The 18,524-nt window shown below is 45.2% G+C and overlaps 1 protein-coding gene and 2 long non-coding RNA genes across 4 annotated transcripts; 1 reads left to right on the forward strand and 2 right to left on the reverse strand.

Moving 5' to 3' along the window:
• Positions 1-975: 975 nt before the first annotated feature.
• On the reverse strand, positions 976-7,049 carry LOC123288222 (uncharacterized). The gene is made up of 3 exons (XR_011503598.1): positions 6,482-7,049; positions 1,940-1,981; positions 976-1,584 (listed from the first exon to the last, which is right to left on the reverse strand). It is a non-coding gene; the product is annotated as an uncharacterized lncRNA (long non-coding RNA).
• A 4,825-nt stretch (positions 7,050-11,874) lies between these two features.
• HOXA1 (homeobox A1) lies at positions 11,875-14,484 on the reverse strand. 2 transcript variants are annotated; one of them, XM_014841018.3, is made up of 3 exons: positions 14,125-14,484; positions 13,827-13,921; positions 13,234-13,367 (listed from the first exon to the last, which is right to left on the reverse strand). In XM_014841018.3, exons 1-2 carry the CDS (start codon positions 14,482-14,484, stop codon positions 13,862-13,864), a joined length of 420 nt encoding a protein of 139 aa, XP_014696504.2. In that variant the 3' UTR covers positions 13,234-13,367; positions 13,827-13,861. The 2 variants fall into 2 exon arrangements, with proteins under 2 accessions (XP_014696503.2, XP_014696504.2); XM_014841017.3 differs by having other exon boundaries at positions 11,875-13,367; positions 13,827-14,484.
• Positions 14,485-14,670: 186 nt separating this feature from the next.
• LOC106831032 (uncharacterized) lies at positions 14,671-18,445 on the forward strand. The gene is made up of 2 exons (XR_001398047.3): positions 14,671-14,954; positions 18,307-18,445. It is a non-coding gene; the product is annotated as an uncharacterized lncRNA (long non-coding RNA).
• The last annotated feature ends 79 nt before the right edge of the window (positions 18,446-18,524 follow it).

Genomic DNA, 18,524 nt, shown 5'->3' on the forward strand with positions numbered 1-18,524 from the left:
ACTGCCCCTGCCCCAAACCCTGATGCTGCCACCTGCCCTGCTAAACCACTAACCTGGTTGCTGCTGGATGCCATCTCTAGACCTTTCACCACGGATGTGCTGAAAATAGATGAGGCTATGGAGAAAGCAAGGATATAGCCTTTTCTGACTCACAGTGAGAAATTCCCTAAACATAAAAGGTGCAGTTGTTGGCTGGATTAATCCTACTCAAATGAAAAAAGAAGAAAGAGGGGCCAGCCCCATGGCCGAGTGGTTAAGTTCGCACACTCTGCTTGGGCAGCCCAGGGTTTCACTGGTTCGGATCCTGGGCACGGACATGGCACTGATCATCAGGTCATGCTGAGGCAGCGTCCCGCATGGCACAGCTAGAAGGACCCACAACTAAAATATGCAACTGTTTACTGGGGGGCTTTGGGGAGAAGAAGGAAATAATAAAAAATAAAATCTTTAAAAAGGCAAAGACTGTTCAGTTTCTTGTATTCTTTCCATAGGTGAACAATCATTCATGTTTAAAAAAAGAAAAAGAAAGAAAGAAAAATATCTGATGCAATATGTGCACATACACTGTTTTAACTAATTATTAAATAAAAATTATGCCACACAAACACAGATAATGTTTATGATATAACATAAATGACAAAAGTAGAATTCAAAATCATGGCACACAATAATGGCCCTGAAGTAAAAGTATACATAGGGACAAAGACTGGCCTAAAGAAAACAGCTATCTTTGCGGGAATGTGATGCTACTGGTCTTTTTTTTCTTTCTTTCTATAATAATTTTATCTGTGTGATATAATAGAATCATGCTATTTTTCACTATGCTATGCGCATTGCAAGCAAGTCATTCTTATTCTGAGAGCTTCAATTCTGTCAGCAATAAAACTGCAGATAGAAAAATAAACTTTTTTATGTGCATGTGTACAGTTATATACTTTTAATATTTTTTATTTTAAAAAATTAAGATCTTTCATAGTATACATATATAACATATATATAACAACCTAACCCCACTCTTCTAAAATATAAATATTTTTAATCTGAAATGAAATTTAAGGTTAGCATTAATTACATTATTACTCTTACATTCTTAAGATATGAGGCTTTCACATGTGAGGATTAAATGAATGGGCTGCCAATTCCAACTTTACTAATCACTCACTGTGTAATGGTCAGAAACTTACAGAACTTCCCTAAGTCTCAGTTTCTCCACCTGTATATGGGGATAATAAAACCCACATCATAGGGCTGCTGTGAAGAATAACTGAGATGATACATATAAAACTCTTAGCTCAGCATCAGGTACAAAGAAAGCCTTCAATAAATGTTAACATAAAAAAATAAGTTGTCACAACTTGTTAACGTCTGGATCTCTCTCGTAGAGGAGTATTTTTTATACAAGATAATGAATTGCAGGTGAAGTCCTTGTGGTCCACAGGGAACACATCAACGAAGCCAGAATGCCCTCAACTTCCACAGAGCTTGAATCAAGCAGCAACCAGGGAGCTAATATGCCATCTGAGTAGCTTAGGCAGGGCAATTAAGAAGCTTGGCTTTCTTCTTGATTTTTTGTCTCTGTCTCATCTGTCAAACCACATAAAGAATTTCAGAAATGGAAGAAATGAAATGGATCAGCCAGTTTCTGTTTACCTATGGGATAGCAGGGAGCTGGGCAGTCACTCTGTAGGATGAATAGAGGAAAGTAGGAAGGAGAGACCCTCTGGCCATATATCTAGTTATTCAAACCTGCTTATTCTTAATAACTTTTAAGTCTTCAGTATTTAATTATTACTGCAATTAATTACTGTAATCACTATACTTAATACAGTAATTAATTATTAATGTTATTAATACATCTAGCCTGAGATTAATTTTGCCTGCCATTCTTAATATCCACTTAAGTGTATATTAAAGATATAAGTAAATATTTTTTTCTTACCACTATTGCTGCTAGCACCTTTCTGGGCCTCAGTTTCTTCACCTGTGAATTGGAAAAATTGGATTAGATGACATCTAATGTCTCTTCTTGTCTTAGGTTCCATGATTCTATAACTAAATAATATCAGTAATATTGTAATGTTTGTAATTATGCCAAGTCCTTGTTCACTTATGAAAGTTAGAAAAGTAGGAAGGAGCAAAGAATGTTCTTTTACTGCAACTCTTAATCTGACTTCATGTGAATTGAGTTGTGGGAATACCTGGCTTCTAAAGACTGGCTCTCTTTAGGCCTCATACTATATTCCTTCAAGTTCTAGTCGAACCTGGCTCCTCTGGTTATTCTTAGTCAAGAAGGGCTAAGTTGTAAACTATAGGGACTAGCCCTTTAGGATGAAGATGAATTAGTCTCTTCTTTTTTTCTTCAAGTGTAAATTGTGACTAGATTTAGCCATTGTGTATTTTACAAATTGAAGGTTTGTGGCAACCCTGTGTCAAGTAAGTCTATTGGCACATTTACTCACTTCATGTCTCTGTCACATTTTGGTAATTCTCATATTATTTTGAACTTTTCCATTATTATTACATTTGCTATGGTGATCTATGATCAGTGATTTTTGCGTGTGCATATGAGGAAGTTGGCCCTGAGCTAACATCTGTGGCCAATCTTCCTCTTTTGGCTTGGGCAAGATTGTCCCTGAGCTAACATCTGTGCCAATCTTCCTCTATTTTGTATATGGGATGCCACCACAGCATGGTATGATGAGTGGTATGTAGGTCTGCACCTGGGATCCAAACCCATAAACTCCAGGCTGCTGAAGCAGAGTGTGCAAACTTAACCACCACACCATGGGGCCAGCCCCCAATCAGTGATTCTTGATGTTGGTATTGTAATTGTTTTGGGGCACCATGAACTACGCCCACGTAAGAAGGCAAATTTAATCAATAAATGTGTGTGTTCTGACTGCTCCACTGACCTCCCATTTCCCCATCTCTCTCCCTCTCCTTGGGCCTCTCTATTCCTCAAGACATGACAATATTGAAATTAAGCCAATTAATAACCCTACAGTGGCCTCTAAGTGTTCAAGCGAAAGGAAGAGTCACACATCTTTCACTTTAAATCAAAACCAAGAAATGATTAAGTTTAGTGAGGAAGGCATCAAATTGAAAGCCAAGACAGGCTGAAAGCTAGGTCTCTCGTGGAAAACTGTTAGCCAAGTTGTAAACGCAAAGGAAAAGTTCTTAAAGGAAATTAAAAGTGCTGGAAATTAAAATTCCAGTGAACATGGGAATGATAAGACAGTAAAACAGCCTTATTGCTGATATGGAGAAAGTTATAGTGATCTAGATAGAAAGTCAAACCAGCCACAACATTCCCTTAAGCCAAAACCTAATCCAGAGCAAGGCCCTAACTCTCTCCAACTCTGTGAAGGCTGAGAGAGGGGAGGAAGCTGCAGAAGGAAAGTTTCAAGCTAGCAGAGGTTGGTTCATGAGGTTTAAGGAAAGACACTGACTCCATAACATAAAAGCGCAGGTGAGGCAGCAAGGGCTGATGCAGAAGCTGCAGCAAGTTCTCCAGAAGATCTAGCTAAGATCATTAACGAAGGTGGCTACACTAAACCACAGACTTTTAATGTAGGCAAAACAGCCTTATATTGGAAGAAGATGCAGTCTAGGACTTTCATAGCTAGAGAGGAGAAGTCAACACCTGGCTTCAAAGATTCAAAGGACAGGCTGAATCCCTTATTAGGAGCTAATGCAGCTGGTCACTTTAAATTGAAGCCAGTGCTCATTTCCCCTTGCAAAAATCGTAGGGCCGTTAAGAATTATGCTAAATCTACTCTGCCTGTGCTCTGTAAATGGCATAACAAAGCACACCTGTTTACAACGTGGTTTAATGACTATTTTAAGCCCATTGTTAAGACATACTGCTCAGAAAAAAAGATTCCTTTCAAAACATTACTGCTGGTTGACAATGCACCTGGTCACCCAAGAGCTCTGAGGGAGATGTACGACATTAATGTTGTTCTCATGCCTGCTAACACAACATCCGTTCTGCAGCCCACAGATCAAGGAGTCACTTCTATTTTCAAGTCTTATTATTTAAGAAATACATTTCATAAGGCTATAGCTGCCATAGATAGTGATTCTTCTGATGGACCCGGGCAAAGTCAATTGAAAACCTTCTGGGAAGGATTCACCATCTTAGATGCCATTAAGAACATGTGTGATTGATGGGAAGAGGTCAAAATATCACCATTCACTGGAGTTTGGAAGAGTTCATTCCAACCCTCTTGGACAACTTCAAGGGTTTCAAGACTTCAGTGGAGGAAGTAACTGCAGATGTGGTGGAAATAGCAAGAGAACTAGAATTAGAAGTGGAGCTTGAACATGTGACTGAATGACTGCAATCTCATGATAAAAAATTTAACAGATGAGGAGTTGCTTCTTATGGGTGAGCAAAGAAAGTAGTTTCTTCAGATGGAATCTACTCCTGGTGAAGATGCTGTATAGATTGTTAAAATGATAACAAAGGATTTAGAATATTACATAAACTTAGTTGATAAAGCAGCAGCAGGGTTTGAGCGGATTGACTCCAATTTTGAAAGAAGTTCTACTGGGAGTAAAATGCTATTAAACAGCATCACATGCTTCAGAGAAATGGCTCATGAAAAGAAGAGTCAATCGATGCGGCAAACTTCATTATTGTCTTCTTGTAAGAAACCACCACAGCCACCCCAACCTTCAGCAACCACCACCCTGATCAGTCAGCACTATCAACATTGAGGCAAGACCCCCCACCAGCAAAAAGATTATAATTCGTTGAAGGCTCAGACAATAGGTAGCATTTTTTAGCAATAAAATATTTTTAAATAAGGTATGACATGGTTTTTTAGACAAAATGCTATGCATACTTAATAGACTACAGTATAATGTAAACATAACTTTTATATGCACTGGAAAACCAAAAAATTTGTGTGCCTCACTTTATTGCAATATTTGCTTTATTGTGGTGTCTGGAATTGAACCCACCTTATGTCCAAGGTATGCCTGTATATAAAATAACCAAATGAAAACTGAGGGTTGTAATATCATGCATTCAAATGTTTTCAACCGTACCGTTGCTAGCTTTCACAGAGACAAAACATTTGTATTTTATATTGAATATTTCCATTTTTGTCCACATGTTAGGAGTGCCACAGACATAATTTGTGAATATAAAGGATATCTATCTTCTTTCTGAAAATAATTCCCATAATCAATTAATGTCAGATATGAAAAAAGACTTTTATTGTTAAAATATTCCTCTCATTGTCTTTGTTAGATTTGACCTCTCTCTTCAGCTTTTTTCATTCAAATATTTGTCATTTACGTATTTTCCCAAGAATGTGTAGCCACAGTTGGCATATATGTCTGATATTAAACAATCAGTTCTGCCAGCTGTCTAATTCTTTATTAGCGTGCAATTACCCACTATAGTACCTGTATCAAACAACAACAGCCTGATAACTGTGTAGAGGACTTACCCAGCTGGCCCTGTGGAGAAGCCCTACAACAAAGTTGGCAAGAGTTTGGGCTCTGGATTCAGTGGATAAGTTACCTAGCATCTTGGACCCCTCCATTTCCTTACTGTAAAATCAAAATAATCAAAATACTTGCTTGCTGAGTAAGGATTCAATGAGTTCATGTACGTAAAGCATTTGACATAGGGGCTTGGCTCAGAGAAATCCTGGATAAACACAGTATAAAACAGCATACTGAAAAGCCACATAAATTTTAGAGGACAACTTAAAAGTCAACAAGAACAGTCGCCTATTTTACAGTTCAAGAATTCTGGAAGTATAGAAAGATAAAGTATCTACCCAAGCTCATACTGTGAATGAGAAAAGACTAAACACAGGTGTCCTGAATTCTCTCCAGAGCTCTTTCCACAGGGACCGTCTCTTCATGTAACTGCAAGTCAAGGGCCCTGCCCTCAAGAAGCTTAAGATCCATTCGAGGGAGCCAAGACTAACACACATGGATAGTCGTCACAATCCCACTTAGGTGTTGTCTAACAAAGCTTCCTGCGTAAAGGGCGGAGTTCTCAGGGGAGGCTCAGCTGAAAGAGTGGCAAGTAGTACGGGAAACTTTCTAGAAAGCAGTGAAATTTGAGGCAAGGTGGGGTTTGACTCTGCAACTGAATGAGAAGAGGACATTCGAGAAGCAAGGATGCTTCCCTAACTTAGAGAAGCACTCGTCTCTCTAGGAACTTCCGATGTTTGGAGATCTCTACTCATCACACCTGCAACCCCCACCACTCCCCAATACTGAAATTGAATATGTAATTCAACTAAACGTATTTTGAAACTACGGGAAGAGAACAGACAGGGAGTAAAAGCTCCCTCTCCCTTTTAAATCTCAGAGGGACAAACCAGGGAACCAGTTGTTTCTCCTGGGAAAGGAGTACTTCTGGAGTAGCTACGTCCTTCACCCCGCGTGGCGAGACGGAGCCCCGAGACCCCTCACTGGGCGTCGGGCAGCGCCCACGGCATTCTAGGCCCACCTTCAGCTCCGGCGACTTCCTGGAGCACCTGGAAGGAGAGGGATGCGGGCGGGAAAAGGAGGAAACTTCCCAGCGGTCCCTTGAGACAAAGCGGGGCTCTCCGCAGCCTCCGGGAACGCTCCCGCCTCCCGTCCCGGTCGCTGTCGACCCACCCCGGGCGCACGCTGAGAAGGCGCCGCCTGCGCGCTCCGGAAGGGACCGGATGCTGCTCGCTCCCTGCCGCGCGTGCGGCCCGGAGGGACCAGGAGGGCAGCGGCGGCCCGGGCTGAAGAATTCAAGAATTCGGAGAGAGAGGGCGGGGAAGCTGAGGAAGGAAAGTCGTCTCAACCTGGTGCGGGGACTCCCCTCCCCGCCGCGGGCGCGCGCGAACCCCGGGGGGCATCCCCGAGGCCGTTGCACCGGCCGGGCCGCCACGACGCCGGCGCGGGTCTGCAGCGGGCAGAGCCGGCCAGCTGAGCGCGGAGCCGAGCGGTCCCCGAGGCGCGGGCAGCTGCCCCCTGCGCGTTCCCAAGGAGGGACCCCATTCGTTCCTCAGAATGGAAGATGCCCGCTCTTACCCAGAACCGTATTGCTGATATTTCTGGGGGCGGGGGCTGGTGGTGGAGGGGGCGTCCTACCACTTTAAATCCTCGCTTTCTGCATTCTCACGCGTTTGTGGCCTTTTTTCTTTTAAAAGGAAGCGGGTCATAATTTTTAAAATGTCCAGCGCGGCTAAAAAGTTTCCTAGTTTAAAAAGAAAAATCATTTGATAATTTTTCCTTTATTTTCTATTACAACCAATTGCGTATTCTTTTTGCCTAACCAAGTAATACCCAAGCCTAAAATGAAAACGCGAAACAATCTGATTCCTATAGATTAGCCTTGGGACTAGAGGTTTTACAAACACATTTTAATGAGAAAAAATTAATGGGCTGTTCAAAAAATGGACATACATATTTTAGTTGTGTCTGGAAATGTTAAAAAGGAAACATTGGTCTTTTCACTTATTTCTAATAAACACCAAATGAAGTCTTTCCAGGATGTTTTGCAGGACGCGATTGGGCTTTGCGATTGGCCAAAAAAAAAAAAAAAAAAAAAACAAGGAAAAGGAAAAGGAAAGAAAAAGCGTTTGTAGGCTAGCGTCTAAGGAGCAAAGTTGCTTGATTGATACTTGGTTTGCAGTTCTGCAATATAGGTCAGCTATATTTGATGACTGGTATAATTAAAAATAAGGCTCTAAAACGCTAGAGTTTCCAGTTCAGCTTTTCAAACACTGATAGCCATAGATATCCTTTCAGGCAGCAGGTTCTGCTGAGGTCAGAAGGACCCCAGAGAGGAAGGAAAATGTGGAAAGTTGTGCTGCAGGAAACATTATGTTAATTGTTTGGGCTTGACATGTGTGTGTGTGTGTTTTAGGTATGTGAGTGAGTCATGGAAAAAATTAAGAAATATGGATCAGAACAATTCAGGAGGCTATAGTGTGCCACAAACCAAACAGAAACAAACACACACAAAAAAGATTCAGGGATAAGACAACTCCTGGAATGTTCCTTGCAGCTCTAAGCCCTTTCTAGCTGATACGTCTTGACAATTTAATGGAGGTTGAACTTGGGTGCAGTTAACTCCTCTTTCATTTATTCTTCCCTAGTGTAGGTTTAAAAACAACAACAACAACATATGTGTGTTGAATTTTACCTCCTCTCTCCATCTCTATTTTTATATTTTAAGAGCAGATGTCTTTAAGAGCAAGTAGCCCAAGATTTTATTGTTCAAACAAGATGGCAGAAATATTCAACTGGGAGGTTGTTTCAAAGATTCAGTAATTCTGATGGCCTCAAAATCAAGGACTTGACTAAATGGGTGGCTAGTAAGCCAGAAGTGGAAAAATGTAAACACTATCCAGCCTGAGACAAATCACGTAGAATAAATGAGAAGGCACAAAATTGAATCAAGAACTTAGAATTAAGAAGTGCACTGGCCTCAGGTTCTAAGCCACTCCGTTTTTTATTTAGGAAGTAAGAGTATTGATACTATGTGCTCTAAGTCAAATCAAGCCACCTTTGGGCGCCTTATTTTTCTGACTCATAAAATGAGAGGTTGGTAGATGGGTCCCTTTCAATTCTGGTCATCTAGGCACAAGAAGTCGTGAGGCAGAACTTGTGTGTGCTATCAGAAATGCAGGCAAAAAGTAGCCTGATCTACAGCAGAGGGTCACCAAAGTTAGCTCTCTAGTGAGTAGCTTATCTGATAAGGATATGCTAACTTGTGTTCTTGTGTGTGTTGAAAAAGCCATAGTATTTCTAAGAGTGAGAGAGGTATTTTACAATCCTATCCAATACAAAGAAAGGTGCTGTCCAGGCACTGATTTCAAAATTTTGAAACAGAAAGGTTGCCTGTCATTCAAAATAGTAAATTGAAGACTCAGACTCCTAGAGCTTCTACTGCAAGGATTACTATTCTTCAGGAAGAAACACAAACAGCAGTGACCGTTTTTTCCACAGACGTGCTCAGCCATCAGAAAAGCTTAATAAGTCCCTATTTAGTATGCATTTATGCAGTGATTACATGAACTTTGACCTCTGAAGAGCTGTAGCAATTAGCTTTAGTGTCCGGCATCTTCTCCCACCATTCCCTACTGGCTTTCTTGGGTCTTCCTTTTTCATCTTAGTAGTTCATGCACTAGGAGGGTGTAAAATTTTAAAGTTGACTTTCCACATGAGGTATTTGCTTCTGCACAAGTCAATTCCCCCGCCTCTCCCCACCACTCCTGTCTAAACAGCCATCTCAGATGGGTATTGGGGCTCTGATTGTCGATATTACTCAAACGCAAACGGATTTCAATTCAATCTTGCCCTGTACTTTCTCAAAGAAGATCAACTCTAATGGCCCAAAGAGCTTCATTTCATAGCTCATGGCATCTGAAATAAATCGGATCTCTTCTGTCAGGCTAATTTAATGTGTTTTAAATATTCAATGTGATTTATTTTAAGTCAAATGAAACCTAGTGGGTTGGCAGAAAGCTAGAGGAGGAGGCAGGAGGACAAGAAGGGCAGCTGGAAGCTCCTCTCCCTCCTCCCCCAAAAAAAGAGCCAAGAAGGGAGAGGAAAGTGTTTTAAGTTTCTAGTAAACACTGTTTAGCAAAAGAATAATAGGAAAGTTGCCCCTTTCCCAAAGAGGGATGGAACTATAATTGTTGCCTTTAGCGGAGAGCTCAGATAAACCGCTGGGACTCATTCTAAAGTGACCCATCACTGCATTCATCTCTTCTTGAACTTTCGGTGAACCTGAGATTAAACAGGGGTGAGCAGCTAAGCAGTTTGTTGTTAGCAGCCTTTTCAACAACCCTTTCAGACTGAGTAAATATTGATCGGTTTGAATCTGATTGCCCCAGAGGAAAACACCGTGGCATCTGAATAGCCTCCAAAAGTAAACTTTCAAAGGTGAAGCCCAGAGCAGACTTCAGAGCCACAGCACCATCTCAACTCAGCCTAGTTTGAGGACACCCTGAATTTCGGAAGTACTCTGAATGAATGTGAGGGAAGTGAGGAAAAAGCATTTGAAACTGGAATTTTATATTGCAGTTATCTAAAGTCCCTAATTGAGACTCTTGTCCTTTTTAATTTATCAGTAAAATGTTCTTTTCTGTTTGCCCTTTTTTGTTGTTTCAGTTACCATTGCTGTCATTTTTCAAGGAGCTAACTGTGCTCCTCAGAGACCAAAGTGGAAAAAGGGAGACCTTGAAATAGAATGTGTTAAGCGCCTTTGATTTAATTGATTGGGACAACTAAAAAGATACAAATGTTTTCCTTGTTGAAAGGTATATTAATGTTTCCTAAATGCATTGCTTGTTAACTGATTTATTCCACGACCTAGAGAAGGCTTGGGATGGTCAGCCATAATTTATCGTTCTCCTCTCAGCTACATTAAAACAGCACCTTGAAGATTGGAATCTCTGGGATTCCAGCTGGTCGGGCCCTGCTTTTAGATATTGAAATCATGGCAGTGGCATGCAAATGACATTTTAACACATTAAAGTATTTGGAAACCAGCCATCTGTTTTGCTGTGTGGCCTTACACTAATAAACAAAAGATACCGTATAAGGCCAGGAAGGGAAATGAAAGAAAGAGTTGGCCGACTTTGAAGTTCTCCTGCATCCACTTGAGTCTTTTAGAGGCAACCCCAGAACCCAGAAGCCGAGGGGAGAGCACCGGGTGCCCTTGATATGGCCGCAGCAACGGTGCCTGCAAAGTCCAGGCTTCCCCTTTGACAGGGAAGTACAGGAAATCTCACGGGTGCTATAGGAGGCCTGCAAATTCCAAGTTTTTGTAGGATTTCTCCCCCAACCCCCTGCTCATTCTTTGTGAAACACCCTTTGGAGAGGAAGGAAGTCATATGTCTGTTTTTGTTTGTGATGCTGTAAAATTTCTGCTGTACTCTTGGGGCTAAATAAAAGCCTCTAAAAATGTGTGAAAGTAAAGGGAAAGTGGTAAGAAGTGTAGGAGGAGAGCCACTTTGAACTCTCTGATTTGTTGGCTTCCTCTGTTTAAGAGCAGATACATGCCTTGATCGGAAGCAACTTGAATATTGAAAGACCCCACGGCGGCTTCCACAAGTTTACCTGGAAGAACCTGTTGAGCCCAAAGAAGATAAAAACCTTTTTTTCTGGGTTAGGTGGCATGGAATTAGAACTGCAGATCTATTACAGCTGTGATGGCTATGAAATCAAAACTGCATCTAATGAGAATGAGATGTGAACCCAGGGGGGTGGAGAGGGGAGCTGCAGAAGTGGCAGGAAGGAGTGGATATTGACGGGAGGAATGAGAGGAGAGATGCAAAGGTTTACTGAAAACAGACCCCACTCAGTTTAAAGAGTGGAATATCCTGGAACACTCTCTGGCAATCCAAAAAGAAGGAAGAAAGATGGGGTGGGGGACGGATCCTCAAACAGCTTTATACTGGAGCTAATTAAATGTGAATCTCCTAGCTCTTGGTTCGCTGATGTGAGGAAAGACTGACTGAAGAGTTTCGGCTTTTGAAGGGGGCTCTGTTTATACATACGTCAACATTCGGTTGGAGGTGAAAAGGTTAGCACTTGACCCACGAAGTATCCATGTTTGTTTCAAAAATAGATCTGCTTCATAAATTTCTTCACCATTCATTTTTTCCATTATGAAATTTGATTATAATAAGGGAGCTATTGTTATTTTAAAGAAAACCTATTAAATAAACACTGGTTAGTTGCAATTACACTCATAGGGGAAGCTTCAGCTACAGAATGGAAAGCATTTACTTGTCTTCAAGAAAAGGCCCACCTCTTTGAAAATACACACCACCCTTCTCTCCTTTCCTGCATGAAATGAGCCAACTTTGTAGGAACCAACAAATTATAGCCAAGTCAAATACACAGATGCTTAAGCATATCTGAAACTTGAATATATTTATTACAGACATCTTAAGACCCGTAAACTTTGCTCTGGATCACATTACTGCAGGATCTCAGAGCTGTTCATGATTGTACAGGAAATGGGGAATATCATAGACTCACAAAGGATAACTGATAGAACTCAGTGTGGTACTTTAGGGACATCAAAACATTGTGCGACATGCAAAAGACTATTCACGAATCACACAAAATATACATTCATTGTGCCATCCATCACATTAACAATTGAGCTGAAAATACATCATGTCCAGCTAAGATAACTATGAAAGGAAAAAGCTTATTTGAAGAATATCTTTAGGTTCCGAATAATCCAGCACAAATTTTAAATCGAGTGTGGCCAGAGAAACAAGAAAGGGTGGGGATGGGGAGACACTTAGCACAGGAAGCAAGGTTTCTGAACCTTGTTCTGAACACACTGAAAGAACAAATTGAGACCATCCTCTGAGGCATCTGATTGAGTTTAAATGAGGGTTTTAATTCTTTAACTTATAATCACATATAAAATTGTACCAGCTTTAAGAGTTTTCCCACCCTGTTTTAGTCACTTAATCTAAACATTTCTAGAAAATCTGTATAAAGATAAATCTCTCAGGACAAAGTATTTACAACCAGCAAACTCACACACATGAAACTGACTTAAATTAAGAGCTGAATTAATTGTGTAAACACGATCATAGTGCATCTCTTCTTCATGAGCTCCTGGACTCTCTCTCCATCCTACTTTAAGGGCAAAGTAGGGGAGAATTGTAAATATGCAGATAGATAAAAGATGAGAGGCCTTCCTCTGACATGTTTCTGCTGGCAAAGAAGACTATTTTCCTGTGGAAATCTCCTAAAAGTAGAGGGGTATTAGGGACCATGAGAAAATTGATGCTGGCACTCAATCCGCATTAAAGAGCTAACGCCCCACCATCACCACCACCACCAATCAAACCTTTAGTCCAGAATTCTCTGGAAACACATTATTCTAGCCAGGAGCTCCCCAGATAGGATCAGAAAGGAAGAGAGACTGTAAATGGAAAGGAAGATAAGCTAAGAATGTGCTTTGAGTAACAAGTCTCAGCCCGAGGAGGAGTCTAGGCTGCGGAGTCTGGGCTGGGGGCGGCCTCAGTGGGAGGTAGTCAGAGTGTCTGAGGTAGAAGACCCCGGGGAAGGAACGCAGGGCGAGGAGCTGGACTTCTCTGAGGATTCCTCGGCCTTCTCCTCGCTTCCCGGTGGGGTGGCCGGAGAGATGGGCAAGAGGCCCTCCTTCTCTCGTTTCTTTTGCTTCATTCGGCGGTTCTGGAACCAGATCTTCACTTGGGTTTCATTAAGCTGTAGGGACGCCGCAATCTCCACCCTGCGGGCGCGCGTCAGGTACTTGTTGAAGTGGAACTCCTTCTCCAGCTCCGTGAGCTGTTTCGTGGTGAAGTTGGTGCGCACCGCATTGGGCTGACCCACGTAGCCATACTCTCCAACTTTCCCTGGGGGCAGGGTGGGAAGCGACGAGAGAAAAAGGAAAAATTTTTACAATCGATATGAAATCCCCTACACGCTTCAGAGCAACATTCAGGTAAAGGGGCGATCAAGAATTTCTCCACACAAACCGAGCTGGGGAGAGTGAGTGATGAGGTGTAAAGTGTTAATCTGAAGTCAACCATTAGCGTGGTCAGACTTGTGATTAATGGAGCCTGCAGATATTAACAGAACCCCCCCCCCCCCAAGACCTACCCACTTCCAGAACCTCTAAAACTCAACCCCTTTGGAAACACAACAGTCCCAGGTGCTCCTTTGCCCCAACACACCTGGGCAATCGGCCCACACCCTGCAACACCGGTAGGAAGGAAGAACTTAAAAAAAAAATTATTAATTTTCCCTGGAAACTAAGCATACTAGCTCCTTCCAGAATCATCAAGGCGCATCCACAGAATGGCAAGACTGACCTGTTTTGGGAGGGTTTCTTTTGACTTTCATCCAGTCAAAGGTCTGCGCTGGAGAAGACGTCTCTGATGTAGGAGAGCGACAGGCTTCTTGGTGGCTGGCGTGGAGAGGGGACAAGGAGTTATTATACGTGGCCAGGGCCAGGCTCTGATGCTCTTGTCCATATGAGTGGTGAATGTACTGAGGCGAGCCCACCGCTCCCCCGGCATAACCCTGGTGGTGGTGGTGATGCTGGACCATGGGAGATGAGAGATTTCCAGAGTAAACAGCGGGAGCGCACGAGGGGTACCCACCACTTACTTCTGCTTCCTGATTTAACGCGTAGGGGCTGTAAGGTGCGCTGAAGTTCTGCGCGCCGCCGTAGCTTGGACCACAACTCGAGTGCGAGTACGACACTCCCAGGTTCCCGGGAGTCTGGTAGGTGGCTGGCTGGGGGTGGTGATGATGGTGGTGGTGGTGGTGGTGGTGGGGCGGGCTGATCTGCACCCCCCTGCCCACTAGGAAGCGGTCGTCGCCGCCACAGCTGTTGGCACTGACCGCGCACGACTGGAAAGTTGTAATTCCATGGTCGGAGGGGTAGGCTCGCGCTGAGCAGGTACCCGAGTCGCCACCGCTGAGGATGGGATATTCCAGGAAGGAGCTCATTCTTGCATTGTCCATCTGTCACTGAGTGACCGGATCCTGCGAAGCCCTGGGTGACCGTGCCAACTTTCTCACTTCCTCCATGGGGCCGGAGAAGAAAAATGATATGAATGTACAGTGCGCAAGAGGGGGGGCAAGAGGGCGGAGGGTACTTGGGGAGGGGCACGTGACTAAGTCAACCAATGGAGGAGCCTCCTGCGAAACTTTGCTGGCTCGCGCGGTGATGGATCACCGTTTCAGTGGCATTTAAATCCCGGGCGCTCCTCAGTCTAGGTGACGCGCAGTCGCCCCCCCAGGCAGCCCAGGCGGCGGCAGCAGCTGCGGTGGCTGCAAGGGCAGATTCAGAGCGCTGGGGTGAAGGGGAGCAGAGGCTGCCTTCTGCGCGCGCCGACTTCGCTCGCCGCCCCCCTCCAGGGGGTGGGGGCTGGGAGGCATCCCCCGTCTCCGCCCCCCTCCCCACCTTGCAAAGAAAGCTGAACTGGCAAGAGGTGAGAAGGAAAGAGAGCTCCGCGCTCTCTTGGGTCGGGAATCAGTGGGCCGGAGCGCGCTGGGCGGCCACTAGCACGCAGGCCGAGCCCGGAGCGCGCCGAACTGGAAGGGAGGTCCCCGGGCGCTTTCACTGCACAGTTCCTGCTGTGATGCCGTGGGGCAGTGAGGAACGCAGAGAACGGTGGCATAGGACGAGGCTGGGCCGCCAGCTCTCCAACCTCCGAATGGAGAAGGAAGTGCGCAGAGGGCTGGCTGGAAGGAACCTGGGTGGGCGTGGAGGGGACGAGGGAAAGAAAAGAAACTTCCCTTCTCCACGGACGGTCTCCGAAGCTCTCCCCCTGAAACACACACACTGGCTATTAGCATGGCTATGAGGAGCTTCTGTAATTCGACGCCCTAGGAACGGGTGAGCCCTAGGAGCTAGGCTTGCCGGAAAAGGCCGCGGGTGGCCGGGTTCTTCGCCCTCCCTCTCTCTTCGCTCTCCGCCCCTTTCTCCTCCCCACTCAGCTTTGCTTCAGGAGCCCTACGGGATCTGCAGCTACTCGGACGCTGGATTTTGAGGGGGTAGGAGGCGGGGGAGAGAGATGACGCTAGCGGACGTGGCCAGCGTGGGGGCCGGGCCGTGAGCTGCAGGCCATCTGCTGGTTCCCCAGGACCCAGGAGCCTGCGCGCTTCGGTGGGGGCCTCAAAGGGCGAGACCACAGCTCCAACAAAGTACGCTGAACTCCCCCTGAAACGTTTACTCCTTTTCTGAATGGGGATATTAGGAGTGGTAGAACTTCCTTTATCCATTCACCCCCATTCTACTGCACGTCTGAAGTGGGGGTGGGGGCCGGCAGGTGGGAGGAGCGGTGGACAGATGGCTGACGGTGAACCCGACATTTTCTTCTTCTGCAACAACACCTCCTCCCCTTTTGTAACTGACTGTGTAGTTCCTTGTGTGAACCTTCAAGTCTTTCCCTAGAGAGACACGTGCAAATCTGAACGTCATCCCAGGCCAGGGGTCCTGTTTTCCATCACCCTCATCCTACTCTGATACTGATGGGGTCGTTAATTGCTGTTTACTATTAGGTTTCGTGTCAACCCTTGGCTTGTAGAGAGAAAAGGCCAAACAGAGGCTGGAAATTGATGCATTCTTAGGTAAAAGAAACCCAGAGATCGTCCAAGAAGCTTTGCAGCTAATGCTGTATAGATGTCCCTCTGACCATGTTTACCACATTGGAACCCGACAGATGAAATTTATCTGAGGATTGTATGTGGATTTGGGGTTCCCACTCCCCTCTAGTTTTCCCTTCCCAATTAGAAGAAGGAAGTTTTGCTTGAGGCAGTCACATTTCAAATGTTAGTCAAATTTTCAGGGTTCTGCGTTCTGTTCTCCACATGTAGAAGTTCCCCCCAAACCTGTCCCAGCAAGAGGGAAAACTCTTGCAAGCATTTGACTGTGGATTCCCTCAGTAGCAGAGAAACATCTTCCCTAAACATTTCCTTTTGAAATATTGTTCTGTGACCTTTGACCCATCCCCAATCACTGTTAAGAGGGAGTGCAGGCAGGAAAGGTCACTCCTGCCTCAATTTCAGCACCTGGGGAACCTCATCTTGGAGAGTGGAAAAGGCAAGGCAGCCCTCCTGGAGGCGGCTTCCTTGGGAGCATCAGTCCTCCAGCGATGGGGAGAGAAGGGGCTCCTGGGGGGAGGAGGCAGGACGTGAGGGAGTCCGTGCTGGCATTGCAGACAATATCCTCTCCGAGCCAAAGCCTGTCGGGTACGTTCTTCCCGCCATGTCCCATTCGTGTCCTTTTGTTGGCCTCCTCGGCCCAGGTTTGCGCGACCCCCTCGGCCACAGAGCTCTCGCCACAAAGCCGCCCCGGGCCTCCACCGCTCTCCTTCCTTTGCTAGTTCTCGGCCTCTGCGCGCCTCTCCCTCCACCTCTCTTCCTTCCTCCAGGCCTCTTTTCTGGGCCAGCACGGGTGGGGTGTTTTTCTTGGAACCACAAGCTTGCACTTGCACACAGGCCCGCAGACACACGGGTCAGCGACCGACCCGCCTCCCAGAACTGCTCCCTGCTCCCCGCAGGCCGGGCTCTTGCAGCCGAGCCGGCTCCGCCCCGGCTGGCCGCCCAAGGCATTTCTCTCCCGGTGCTGCTCACAAAGGCAGCCTCCGCTGGCCTCGAGCCCGCAGGCTTCCGTACCTCCATTCATTCCCCACCCCCACGAAGTCCAGGGGCTCATTCCGCCGTGTAGGAGACCCTTGGTCCTCTGGGCAAGTCGGCTGGTGCGCCACGACTCGAGCTAAAGTCGCCACGACTCGAGCTAAAGTATCTTTAAACGCCACAGAAGAGTGGGTGAAAGGCGAGCTTGGTTACTATTTAACTGATCGCCTGCAAACGGCTGGCTGGGCTCAAAGCGCCTCTTTCAGGGCTCTTCTACTAGAAAAGGAAGGAACGAGGAGGAGACAAAACGCCGCCGAGGCCCGGAGCTGTTCATGGCATCCGCGGCTCAGCCAAGCTGCTGTTTTAAAAGAGCAATAAAAATGAATTATGACTAAACGCCTTCTAACTTAATGCTTTCGGACGGGGATCCCCGGCAAATACGTAAGAGGATTTTTATTTGTGCATGTGTTCCTGCAATTGATCTCTTTGATGACATTCTCATTCATAGAAAGCGTTTGATTTATGAGCGTAGGACGAATCGAAAACAGCAGCGCCTCAGCCCTGGCCGCGGCCGGGCCGCCCCGCTCCGCTCCGCGCCTGGGGCGGGAGACCCGCCAGGGTCCTCACAAGCTACCGTCGCTGCTGGGACTTAGGGGGCAAAGAGGTGGGGGAAGGTAGGAAGCAAACCCGTGGAGAAAGATGGCTATTTCCTTCTAACTTCCAAGCCTTTGCTATTAAGAGCCGGGTTCTTAAATCAACCCGCCCCCACACATGTTGCTTACACGCTGCGTTTTCTCACGGTAAGTAAGTAGCCATCAGTACAGCTCAGTACGGGAAAAACAAACAGGGGGAGACATAAGCAGGGAGAAAAAAAACCAGAACAGCCCAGTAACATACCCTAGATCACATTTTATTGATAATTCATTTAAAGTGCTTTTTCTCTTTCTCTTTCTAGAAACTGGGTTAATTTATAACCTCGGGTGCAGAAACACTCCATTTTAAATCTCAACTTGCTAACCTGACTTCAAAGCTGTAATGATCCATTATTTGCCATGTAAACAGATTTAAGAATGAAATATTGATTTTTCTGGCCCTGAAAAAAAAAAGAATCCTAGAATGACTGAACCAGAGGATTGGAAAAAACCCTTTCTGAAGTCCAGCTAGTAACCACTGTTTTGTTTTATTTTTGTTTTTCTCTTTTAGGTCTGTTTGCCTGGACCCATCAACAGCTGGGAGACTGATCGACCACACTGAAAATGTGCGGGGAGATTCGTGGGGGAGGGGGTTGGAATGTAGATGTTTGAAACAAATGTGTATAAATAAATGAATTGTTGATAACTTAGTTATTGACCTGCAGACTGGTGGCTTGTTAAAGAAACTCCATGTTCCTCCATCCTGGAGTTGGGGTTTCTGTAGGCACT

The sequence above is a fragment of the Equus asinus genome, chromosome 1 (genome assembly GCF_041296235.1).
Source record: "Equus asinus isolate D_3611 breed Donkey chromosome 1, EquAss-T2T_v2, whole genome shotgun sequence".
In the NCBI taxonomy this organism is placed as follows: domain Eukaryota; kingdom Metazoa; phylum Chordata; class Mammalia; order Perissodactyla; family Equidae; genus Equus; species Equus asinus.